General features: G+C 57.7%; 1 protein-coding gene across 1 annotated transcript in view; it reads right to left on the minus strand.

Moving 5' to 3' along the window:
- The window catches only part of CHCHD6 (coiled-coil-helix-coiled-coil-helix domain containing 6), a 131,130-nt gene that overhangs the window by 13,448 nt on the left and 104,840 nt on the right, over positions 1-12,842 (minus strand). The window contains exon 6 of the mRNA XM_036867806.1: positions 11,667-11,737. Coding sequence (XP_036723701.1) covers positions 11,667-11,737 — 71 coding nt within the window. The remainder of the gene's footprint in view (positions 1-11,666; positions 11,738-12,842) is intronic.

Genomic DNA, 12,842 nt, shown 5'->3' on the forward strand with positions numbered 1-12,842 from the left:
TTTAACCTCACTGATCCTGGAAGAAATGAGGGAGTTTAAAAAAGAGAGGTTTTGGGCTTCCCTGGTGGCGCAGTGGTTGAGAATCTGCCTGCCGATGCAGGGGACACGGGTTCGAGCCCTGGTCTGGGAAGATCCCACATGCCGCGGAGCGGCTGGGTCCGTGAGCCACAACTACTGAGCCTGCACGTCTGGAGCCTGTGCTTCGCAACAAGAGAGGCCGCAATAGTGAGAGGCCCGCGCACCGCGATGAAGAGTGGCCCCCACTTGCCGCAACTAGAGAAAGCCCTCGCACAGAAACGAAGACCCAACACAGCCATAAATAAATAAATAAATAAATAAAATTAAAAAAAAAAAGAGAGGTTTTGTTTGTTTGGTTTTGGTTGTGAGATTGGCAAAGACGTTTTCTAGAAATATTGTTAAAATCCTGTGCTTGGGGAAACGGACACCGTCCAGCATCACCGTTTGGAGTGAAAATTGGTACAGGACCTCCATTGTTCTGGACAGCCAGTAAGTAAAATGTAAACACATGAATATACACATATAAATACACAGTTTGTGTGTGTGTGTGTGTTCTCTGACCCAACAATTCCCTCTACGAGGATTTAAATAAGTGCATGACGACAGATAAACCTATTTGTTGCAGTTATCATTATATTGGTAAAAAAAAAATCAGAAAACTCCCCAGGATTCATCAATAAGTGATCGATTACATAAATTCTGACCCTCTAGAATAACAATGTAGTATTAAAAGTGAACATGTAAATGCACATTTACCGACATGGACACAGGCCCACAGAATGCGGACGAGGGAGGTGACGTGTGTTTCCACGAGCCCACTTATGTCCAACTGTGTGTGTGCTCAGCTCAGAGTGACGTCACCACAACTTAAGCAGGGCGAAATTTGGGCTTTTTTAACTTTTTAATTCTTTTCTGCATCGTTTGATTTTTTACAATATTCATGTATCATTTTTCTAATCAGAAGACAAAACTATTTTTCATTTTGAAAAACTGTAAAGATACATAATCATCTGGATATTTTCATCACTGATGACTTCAAGGTGCTACAGTAAATAGCAAATCAAACAATGTGCAGACACCACATCCATACGTTATAGATCTGGATGGATTCTACAAGTGCACTGCAAGTTATTATGTATATCTGTACGCACACACACAATTAGACAGGACGAAGACCGGTGGGTGTAGAATGCAAAGCAAATGGGTACGTGCACAAAGTAGGAGCTAAATCTTTGTTGAATTACGAGCAAATAAAGAAATGCTTCTCTCTGAAAAGTCTGAAATAGAAATCAACTTGCTCACAGAGTCAAAGGAATGCACGCCTATTCTGGTGGATCTGCTACGAGACCAACCGTATGGCTCCAGCACCCCACCTGTCCCATCGCTGCTCAGGAACGGGAAGGACGTGACCCTTGCCTTCCCCGTGGTCACAAATCACAGGTGTCACGGGCACCCTCTCTCCTTTCCCCTGGCGCATGCACCCGCCCCGCCGTGCACACGCAAGCACACACACTGAGAGACAGGCTGGCACAACAGGCTGAAACGAGCATGAATCAGGGCAGAGACACTCGGGCGTAACAACAATCAACCACACAAGGGCCGAACGGCAGCCTGAGCTCAATACACTTCATCCGCTACCTCCAGGGCCATTGTCCTGAAACACGTCCACTCCCATCAGTTCAGAGCTTCCCAAGCCTTCAGAGGAAGCCCAGACCCCGGCACTCATGCCCTCTCCCCTCGGGTGGACTCGGCGGACGCGGGAGGCTGGCAGGGGCAGCCTGGGCAACGGGCCTCTCCTGACCACTGGCGCCGTCCCCTTGGGAAGCCCGTTCACGGCACGACTCCCCGTGATCCTGTCCACAGAACGAGTGAGGTGACATCGTCCAGGTGCCTGGGCCACAGGCAGCATCCGCCGAGTGCCAGGGCCTCCCTCCCGTCTGCCTCGCCCGCCCACAGGAGCTGCGGCCCCTGCTCCGGCTGGGCTCACTGTGCGAGGTGTCGTGTGGGACCCACGCTGCACAGGCCAAGCACACACACGCCGCACGGGAGGCGCCCAGGCCGTCCTGCTGTGGCATCTACGTGGACCCGTGGGCCTCGCGCCGGCAACTTCCTGCCACGTCGGCCCCAAGCGAAGCCGGAGCCCAGCTGCCCCACCCGCCCCAGCACTGCTCGGCCCTCTCTGGAATGCATTTCACCTCCCCAACGGTTCCGTTTAATCTGTGTCAGAGATTCGCTATGCTGCACAATCACCCTTCATAATTTTTCTTAATTCCTCAAGATGCATTCTGCTACCTTTGAAGAAATAAACACAGCTTCACTGGTCATTTTTACCATACGGAAAGTGTCATAAATTTTATATCCAAGACAAATGGCAAGCTTTGTATTATAAAAATCCTATTTTTCCTGTTATAGCTTCAACCAGACTTTTGGCCTGTGCTTAAACAGGCATTTGGACTAAGCTGCACATGGTTTTGAGCTGATACACAGAAGCTACAGCACCAAACCCTGAGAGCAAAGAGCCTTTTGTCACCATGGTTCCCACCCTACACTCTCCAGCCAGGCAAGCAGACGCGGCCGCACCTTGTTTCACCGCGTGGTGTTGTCCTCCTTCCGGGATTTCAGCCTGGGCCCTGAGGACTAGTTACCATGCAGGTCAGGGTCTGGAGGACTAGACATCATGAGACTGGGTTAGGGCGGAGGGGGCTGCCTGCCCGGGAGTGCTCACACCTGGCTCAAGATCACCTAGTGGTCAGCACGGCACAGGCTGTGCTGGGCCTCAATGCCCGGTCCCTGGAGGGAGGGAGGGAGGGAGGGAGGCCCTGAAGAGTGGGAGGCATAGAGGAAGGGGCATCACAGGGACACCAGGGCCCCCTCTGCTTCACGCCAGCACTGCCGTCCTGCCACCAGAAACCAAGGTCCAGGCGGAAACAGCGCCCACGGCTGCGGCTAGCATCCTGCATCACCCAAGACACGGCAGGGGACATGCAGTCACCTGGGAACCCCAGAGCCACGCTCAAGATACACGCTCTTCCCAAAACGACTCCCAGATCTGAGCAGTCGTCCTTAAGACAAGGAACCACGTATCATAAACACATTTTTCTCATCTAGGACCGAGGTGACCAAATCTTTTACTTTTAAACCATTTTATATTTCTAACCCATATTTAGAAATTCGTACCTGCCTGAGGTAGAAGCTTGTTTACCTGACGAAGGAGACAATGTCAAAGGAAAGAAAGGGGCAGCACGTTCCCGCAGCCCGGCTCTGACAAAAGCAGGGCTGTGACAGTGACGCCCTAGGGGACAGTGCCAGCCCTGCCGGGGCCAAGGACCCCGAGGTGACCGCTATGAGCCAATTCACCGGTCAGGCTGCTTGCAGGACAGGTGGGGAGGGACATCGTGTGTCAGCTTAAGCGAAACCCCCAGGCAGTGGGACAACTGTCCTCACGAGACGCCTGAAAGGCGGTCCATCCACCGCGTGGAATTCACAGAAGAGTGGGGCAGCCAGAGTCAGAGCGCCACGACCCCGCCAGGAGTCTCTCGTAGGAGCTGGGGGTCGGTTTGCCGGCAGCGCTGCATGGACGGTCAGTGGGGTCCAGCTGACCAGGCGGCGGCACCGAGCTGGGACGGCACTGCGGGGCTGCCCACGGGCCCTGTGGTTTCGGGGTGCCTCCACACGGTGGCTCACGGCCTCACCTCGTTTGTGCGTGCGTTGGGCGGGGGCAGGGGGCAACAGCAGGAGTGACGGTCTGGGGACACTTTAAGGAGTTCCTAGGAATCATGGCCCAGGGTACGTACCCTCAACTTCCCAGAGACTGGACTGTGGAGAAGCCTCGGAGTGGTGGCTCTCGATTCTCTGCGGCCTGACCACACCAGGAACACGGGGCCTGTCCTGGACGACAGAACCAGGGTCCCCTCCAGCCTGGACCCACAGCCGTGCAGTGAGTGCAAGGGAAGCCCCAGGGTGGCACGTGGCCAGCCCGTACCACACACGCCGCTTCTCCGGAGGCGGACCCTCAGGACAGAGAGCTCCTGGACGGGGTGGGTGGAGCCCCCGACCCTTCAGACCCTGCAGCCTTTCCTCCAGGGGCCCGGAGGCTGTCGGGATGCTAACACGTAACCACGAACCTCTCACGAACGTGCTCGCAGAGGCTGCAGAGATCACCCTTCCGGGAACCCCCGCCCTGGTCCTGTGGCACCTGGCACCCGGAGACGGTGCGGCGTCCCGGGAGGTCAGCAGAGCCCTGCCCTTGTCGCCGCCAAGGGACGGGAGCCCGTGCACGGGGCCCAGATCTGAGGGGCTCTGAGACCTACACAATAACCGCTCGACTGTCCCGAGTCCTCGGCAGGGCTGCTTCTCGGGAGGACAGGGCGTGCGGTGCTGGCACAGATGACCACGCGGGACCCTAAGCAGAGCTTTCTCTGGGGAAGCGGAACAGGGAGGCAACAGACTAGGAAGAATAAACCCAAGGATGACGCCACTCAGTGGTAACCCCTTCACTGACTGAAAAAGAAGATTCCTCCACTGTAACAGCATCTAATCCCCAGAAGCTGATCTAAAATGTGACACTCCAAGAAAAACGAAAGTGGCACAAAGAACGGAGGCTTTCGGGACGGTGGCTTTATTCCCGAAGCGAGTCATTAACAGAGCTGGGATGCAGGGCAATCTCGTCTTTGTCGAGGGGAGGGATTAACAGACTGTCGTCTCTGAGCCCAGCTTCCTGAGTCATGGGTCTCTGAGCAGTAAGAAGGCACCGGGCGGAGGCCGGCCGCCCCTGGAGGCTGTGGCCACGTGGGGTGGGGTCCGCCGGGGACTTCACACCCCACAGGACAGGCTCTGAGCCCACCGCCTGTGGTCCTCAGAAGGCTGCCCTGCCCCTCCTGGCTGGGGACCCCCAGACACTCTCCCCGGTCAGGAGCCTCCCTCCTTCCTGCTGGACCCCGGCCTCCCCACCTGGCGCCCTAGCCTGGGGGTCTGCACGGCCCCTTCTCATCTCTCGGTTCTGCTCCGGAGTCAGGGACAGCCCCCAGAGTCTCAGCCACCCTCCACCCACTGTCCTACTGTATCCTCCTCGCAACGCGTTGCCTAACTGACTGCTTGTGCGTCGGGGGACCAGCTCATGTGCAGGGGCCTCGTGTGTCCGCCAAGGTGGAGAGTCCCCGGCTGGCGGTGCCAAAGCGGGTCCCACGTGGGCTCCCCACCTCCACCTCGGCACTGGCGCCATCTCGGCCTCTCCCAGATGCTGCCAGTCATCTTTCTAAAACACGAATCCCCACTTACAAGCTTTCTCACGGCTTGCCGCTGCCTGCAGGACGCATTCCAATTCTCTCACACGCACAGAAGGCCCTTCACGCCTGCGACCAGGCCGCCCTTCCAGCCGCACCCGAGCCTCAGGCCCACCCTTGACACCTGTTTCCCCCATGCAGGTCCCTGCTTTCTCCGGCACCGCACCCGGGTCTCTGCCCACACGGCCCTGACGGCAGAGCCGAATCAGCCAGGAAGCCCCGCGGCCTCTGCCCAGGAGGGCGTCATTCACGCGCTGGTAAAGCAATGATCACACCGGATATACCGCGCGGGTGCTCCGGTCCGGGGCCCGGGACACAGAGCAGCAAAGACGGCTCCTGCCCGCACAAGCCTGAGGGCCAGTGGAGCACGGTGTGGGGACAGAAGGGGCGCCCAGCAGGGGTCTCGGCCCCAGGCCCACCCCGGCGAGCCCAGAGGGCGGTGCCGCCTGGGGAGCTGTGTCCGTGCGCCCTGACACGTGGCACCAGCCATGGGAGAGGCCCCAGATCACCGCCACCTAGTCCTGTCTGCAGAGAGAAAGGACGACAGAGAGCCCTACGGGGGCGGCGAGTCACATGGCAAACACACCCAGCCGTCTCTGTGGACGTGGCCTGGGCCGGGGCAGGCCACGGGGAGAGTCCCTGAAGGGGGAGCCTCCCCGCTCGAGGCCAGTCACGAGCAGACCACAAGGAGACTCTGCCCGGAGAAACCTGGTGGCCGCTGCCCGCGGGCCATGGGAGCCAGTCAGCCTGCCAGCCTGCAGCGACGTCTCTGCCGGACGTCTGTGAGCGGGCACCGCGGCCCAGGAGGAAAGAGCAGGTCTGGGCTCCTTCGGACCTGGTTCGGATGCCGCGCTACCCCTGCCGTGGGTCCGGAGCACCCGTGGGGACCACTCAGCCCGCGCAGGAGCCTGAGCAAAAGAGGCACCAGCCCCGCCCCGTTTCACAGCCCAGGAAGCGAGCCCGCCAGGTGCTGGACGCGGCTTCGGCCCCTGCCACGCGCTTCACACCAGGAGACCCTGAACCACACAGGCCCCGGCACAGCCGCCGCACGTGATATCCTGAAAGAAACGGATCACCTGCACTTTGTCTTGTGAATGAATTATTAAATGGGTTTTAATTTGTCAACCTCTCAAAGAGCCAGGTACACCCGTTTAAACCACGTGTTTTGGTAAATTTCTGAATAGAAAATGCTCCTCCTTTTAACAGGTTAGGTAAGGAAAGGAAGTCAGAGACAGAAACAGCCTCTGAATTCAGGCTAATACAGCACCACCTGGATTAGGGGATGTTTGAACCCGTCCTATTCAGGATTCAAGCCCACAAGCACCGTCTCCATAGACAATCACCACCCCATCGTTAGGTCCCAGACAGATGCAGACGGGGAAGCCCACACACCTGAAAACCAGCCCCTCCCTCAGGTGGGCCCATGGCAGGCAGGAGCCCGGCCCAGGTGAGGTGGGCAGCCCAGCAGCCGTGTCCTCGCGGACCAGACCTCTCTGGTCACGGTCCCTGCAGCATGGTGACTCAGTCCCAGGAAACAGTTAATAGCCTTCTTCTTTCGGCTCCGCTGTGCTGACCTCTTTGAGGGCCGCCCTCTGTGGGGCCGGGGGCTGTACGAGTTTCCTGCCAGGAGGGAGCCGAGAGCAGCTCTGGATGACTCCCACAGGAAGAGGACAGAGGTTATCATAAAAAATAGATGTGACAATAAATGCAGGATGTTCCCCGGGGTCTTAATCTCTTCCTTCAGGAAACCTGAGCAGTTCCGCCTTCCGCGCTGCTGTGAGGTAGAGGGTATGTGTGCACGTGTGTGCGTGTGTGCGTGTGTACTGGGTGATTTGCTTCTGCCCCAACAATGGAATTCTTCCGAAACCAGAGCCCCAGCCTGTGGATGTTGGCCTCGCCGCCCGTGCTCCTCCTCAGGTCAAGTGCTTGCTGAGCCCCGAGGATATGCTGGGCCTGGCAGCCTCAGGGAAGCTCGAGAGGCCAGCGTGACGTTGGGAGGGTCACTGTCCATCAGCGTCTAACCCAGCCAATGTGACCCACGGTGCTGTTTTCTGCTTGGCAAACTCTAACCCCTTCCTCAAGAGCGAAGCTGGGACGCCCAGCCACAGGGGAGTGGCTGGTGGAAGAACTACGCTCTCCTGAGGAGAAGGGAACCTGGAGGTGAGTGTTCATTCCTGGAGCTGCCTCCCCCCCCATCCCCCTGAGTTTTTGCCAATTCTTAGTGTTGGGCAAACAGCTTCTGCTAAAAGGCGGAGAAGCCAGCAGGGCCTCTGGAGCTCTCTTGGGACGGAAGAGACACAGCATGGCTGGGACTCAAGGGATCGGGACTCCAGGGAGAAGGGAGGCACACGCAGGGGTTTTCCTCCTTTAGAGCATTCTTCAGATCCTTGAGCTCAAGAAGCCTCATGGCAGGAAACTCAGAACCTAAGTAAAAAGCCACTGAAGGGCAGAGTAGAATTCTCAGAAGTTTCATAGAGTTGAGGAAGCAAACATAGGGCTTCAGAGCTCGCCAAGAACGAGGCGCCCTGGACAGCCAGACCCTAGGGACAGGGGTCAGTCAAGAAGCCTGAGCTCCACCAAGACTGCAGGCAGGACCCAGCCAGCTCAGCCCTTCAGGGTTTACGTGATCTGCCTTCACACTGGCCCATCAAGGAAGGGGGCGAGCACCTCTGGGGAAGCCTCTGTACCTTCTCTATAACGCCTGGCACTCAATCAAGAATTACCAGGCACACGGAGAAACAGGACCACGAGGGAAAAACAGGCAACAGAAACAGACCTGCAGATGACTTCAAAATAACTACAATTAATATGTTCAAGAATTCAGGTGGCAAAAACCAGAACCCCACCAGACACCGGGGGAGAAAATGCAAACAGAATTTCTAGAATTGAAAAAATGCAGTAATTGAAATTCAGAATTCAATAAATAGGTTTAAAGCAGATGACACATTAGAGAGAGGATTAGTGAAGTGAAAAGTCAGTAGAGAAGACTCAGGTTACAGCATGGAGATGAAGAAACAGTGAGGAAAACCAGAAAAAAGAGCACGGAGACACGGGAGACACAGTCATTCCAGAGAGGAAGAAAGATAAGACAGGCAGAGTTTTATCTGAAAAAGGAATGACTGAAAATTTTCTAAAACTAATGAAAGGACATCGAACCCCAAGGCATGAACCCCAAGCAGGAAAAAAGAAAGAAAATTTAAACTTGGGCACACCAGAGTCAAAATGCTAAAGAACCAAAGACAAAGTCTGAAAATCAGACGGAGAAAACAGGAACTAGCACAAAGGAGGAACAATAACATCCACACCGACTTCTCCAGGGAAAAATAGGTATCATGGAGTAGAAAGAGTCCCTGATAAAGCCAACGGCAAGGACTGCTATCTGCTTCCAATTAAGGGTAAAGTAAGGATGTTTCCAGACAATTCAAAACAGAGAGACTCTGTAATCAGCAAACTACACTAAAGAAGTAGTTCAGTGAGAAGGAAGTGATCCCAGGAAGAACCCATAAATCCACACAGGGTAACGATGCAGAGGATCTGGGCACGGCTGAGCGATGTCACCGCGGAGCCACTACTTTACACGCACACAGAAGGTCGCCGGAGCCAACCTCTCGCTGGGCCGTGAAGACTCTCAGAGTGTCTCGAGGACTTACAGCATGTTCTCTAATCACAGAATTAAACCAGAAGTCAACGCTCTAGAAGGGAACTAGAAAATTACCAGTGTCTGGAAAGTAGGCAATATATTTTGAAACAACCTATGAGTCAAAGAAATCAGAAAAATTCTGAACAGAATTATATACCAAAACTTGTAGGGTGCAGCTAAAGCCGGAGAGCAATTGCCACTTCAAATGCATATATTAGGAAAGAGAGCGGGTTGGAACTGGCTACAAAGTCCTGGGCTCTGGCTTCTGCCCAGTCTCCTCATCCACTCCTCCAGCAGTGCCTTGAACATGCTAATCGCTTCCTGCCTGGGGCCTCCGCACCTGCTGACCTTCTTTTGGGAAGCCCTCTCTCCCTCCTTGCCCGCTCTGGCCCACGTCTTGGGTCCTGAGGAGTCAGTTTAAGTGCAGGACACCCCCACCCCATGCCCGCCCGGGTCTGGGGTCTGGGTCGGGGCCTCAGACTGGGCTTCTTCACTCACTGTCTTTCACGGCTCATCACTGTAATCAGCCATTGTTTGGGCAAATGCTTTTTGTGCAGTTAGTTTTTAAATGTTGTTTGTCATCCCCTAAATGCTGTAAGTGCCTGGCTGGCAGGAACGGAAGCTGTCTTCTTTGTGGTCCTGTCACCAGTGCCAAGCAAGGTGCCTGGCGGATGGAGGTGCTCTGTGCTCCATGTCCGTGTGTGAAAGACGCACAGGCATCTGGTTAACCACCTAAGTGACCACTCCATGGACTCAGAGTTGCTAAAAGACGCCCACTGTCTTAGAAGAAAATGCTCCGATGTGACCGGTCAGCAGCTGCATTTACTTCTGTGGTATTTACCATACAGTCGACACACATTTGCAAATGCAAGAACTCTCCTACCAAGGACTCGGTCGGTCCCCACCCCAGGTTTTAAGTAAAACAATCTCTAACTCTGCCTCCTGTTGGCTCTGTTTGGGAAATTGCAACAGTTTTTTTAGTAAACTCAATTTACATGTTAAATCTGTTCCACACTATGCCATGCTAGGTGTGGTGAAGGGACGACTAAATAAACGACCGCCATCGCTAGCCACTGTCACGCAGGCACGGCAGCAGCCGCTGACGGCCCAGGTCCACTGTCCACGGGGGTCTCACCTGCAGACAGGAAACCCAGCAGGAGGCGGGGCCGAGGTCTGAGTCCAGGTCTGCTGGGCTCTCACCTCCGTCCCGCCGCCCACCTTACGTCCACAGGGGCCTCCACGGGACAGCAAAGCCGCCAAGACAAACAGTGAGGCCCAGAGGCCCCGAAGCTGTCCGAGCCGGGCTTGGCCCCCGCCGCACGTCCAGGCGTGACTGTGCAGGTGAGGGAGCCATCCGACCTCTCTGGCCCCAGTTCCCGGTCTGCGAGATGGAACCACCGACAGCAGACGAGGGGCACCGACCCTTCAGTCACACGCTCTACGGGGAGCATCGTCCAGGATGCCCTGGACAGAGTCCCTCCTGCACCACACACGCCAACCCCCTTTGCCTTCAGAGGGCACGAGAATGAATAAGGAGGTGACAGTCAAATCCACCCGAGTCCCCCCTCAGGATTGGGCCACATGGTGGGTGACAAAACGCGGCAGCGCTGACGGCAGAGTCCTGGCAGCTCTCCAGCTCCTTCCCCTGCAGGTAGGTCGAGATCCAGGGAAAGAGGGCGGGGGCTGCCCCACTCGGGAGCCTGGCGAGGGCCTGCCCACTTCTGGGGGTCACATTCCTGGGTGGCTGTCACCCAGCCTCTCCCTGTCACTCAGTGCCTGTGATGCCGGTGAGCCGGAATCTCATCTGGGAGGAGTGGGGACTCCACCGGGGCAGCGAGAACGCTCCGTCCTCGGGGTCCCAGGTCTCCGTCGCCCCCCGGGGAGCGGGAGGGTCCTGCTCCCCAGCTCCCGTCACTGCCCCAGGGCTGAACTGCAAGAGAAGATTCTCCTCCCCACACCCTCCCTTCAGTCATCTCGACCAGGACTCGCGGCACCTCCCCGGCTTCGGGGGTCCCTGCGGTGCCAGGTCTGGACGGGATGTGCCCCCTCTGGGCACCCCCACGGCTTTCAGCAGCGGCCTCTCACCCCTGGTCCCCCAAACCTCCATACGCCGTCACCTCGAGGTGGCAGATCCAAGCCGGTCCCCCCTGCACCGGGCCTGGGAGGGGGAGGGGCAGGCGTGGGGGCCCCAGCGGATTGACGAAGGTCGACGGGTCCCCAGGGACGCCTGCACACAAAGGACCGGCTCTCCCTTCCCCACGGGGCCCCTGCAGACCTTCCTGGACCTGCACCCGAAGCAGCAGCCGCGTCTGCAGCGGACAGGCTGCCGCGCCCCTGTCCCTGACGCTCGGCTCCCGGGCCCCCAGCGCAGGAGCAGGACAGGCGGACAGAAGCCTGGTGCTCAGCCCTGTGCCACTCGACCCCATCCTTCCGGAGGCAAGACAGCCCCGACCGAGAGTCACGCAGAGGCTCGCGGCTCAGGGCCAGGCCGCTCCGGAACCCGCCCAGGGGCGGGGGGGCCAGCAGCACCCCTTCTCGACTCCCGCAGGGGCCTGAGCGCAGTGCCCGGCCCAGCTCACAGGACACGCAGGACCTGGGCCTGGAGAGGCTGGCTCTGCCCCGACCCCGGGCGCAGGGATCTGAGACCCTGGAGAAGCCTGAAATCAGGCCTCGGGGCAGGGAGATTCTACAAACGCAGGCGGAGCTCAGGAGGAGGAAGCTCTTACTTGATCGCACCCTCCATCTTCGAGGCTGCCTTGTGGAACTGCTGTGAAGACAGTCTGTACGTCTCGACATTCTGCAAAGAGAAAACAGACCCGACCCGTTACCAGATGGAAGCTTCTCTCCGGCCGCAACCCCACCCGCAGCCGTACTGAGTCCACACATGCCGACTTCCTGACCAGGATCGCAGGCAGGGCCCAGCTCCTCATGGACCAGCCGTGGCCGCCAGGACACATGGAGCCCCTGGCTCAGGGGTCACACCCCCGCCGCGAGCGAGGCCCAGCCCGGCCTGCCCCACCGTGTAAATAAAGTTTTATGGGCACACGGCCCTGCCCACGATTTGTGACCGCACGGCTGTGGCTGCTCCTGGGCTACGACAGTGTCCACAGAGACAGCGAGGCCCACACAGCCTAAGACAGTCACTATCTTAAAGAAAAAGTTTGCCGGGCCTTCGTCTGGTCCAACCCCATCTTATACGTGGACTCTGCTGCCCAGAGATGTGAAGCAACTTGCCCGAAGCCACACAGCAGGCAGCAGTGCCGGGACCACAGCCCAGGACCCCCGCACTCACCAGCACTGCCAGGCAGTCCCAGAGGCACATGCTGCCCTCCTTCCGAGGTCACCCCGTGTGTGCACAGGGCCAGCAGTGTGGGGATGGCAGCAGGACAGAGCTGGGCTGGAGCCTGGGGCCACCGCAGCGTCCTTCCGGACAGTCACTCCACTTCTTTGTGCCCCAAGGCGAGTGGCTTCAGGCCACCCAGGCCCAGCACCCCGCATGCCACGTCTCCAGAGGAGACCAACGTAAACACAGCTGCCCCCCAACACCAGCTCCTGGCTGAGCCCCGTGAGCCTCACAGGTGGACCCAACACCTCCAAGGACGCAGGCTCGAGAACAAAACCACCCAGAGGAAGCCCAACACAGGTCTGGCGTCGGACGCCCCAGCAAGATGCCCTGTGGAGCTGCTGGGCCCGCGCAAGCCTGGGGCAGCCCCTTCCCACCACAGATGGGCAAACGCAGGCTTGTGGCTCAGGGCTCCCGCGGGTGCCGGTCAGTCAGGCCCTGCAAGGAGCCAGTGAGGCAGGTGAAGGGACCCACAGAAACGGAGACCCCACGGCCCGTCGGCCTCCGAGCCCGGCTCTCCCAACTCCACCTCCACTGAGTACACAGGGAGCCTGGCCCA

The sequence above is a fragment of the Balaenoptera musculus genome, chromosome 11 (assembly GCF_009873245.2).
Source record: "Balaenoptera musculus isolate JJ_BM4_2016_0621 chromosome 11, mBalMus1.pri.v3, whole genome shotgun sequence".
Classification (NCBI taxonomy): domain Eukaryota; kingdom Metazoa; phylum Chordata; class Mammalia; order Artiodactyla; family Balaenopteridae; genus Balaenoptera; species Balaenoptera musculus.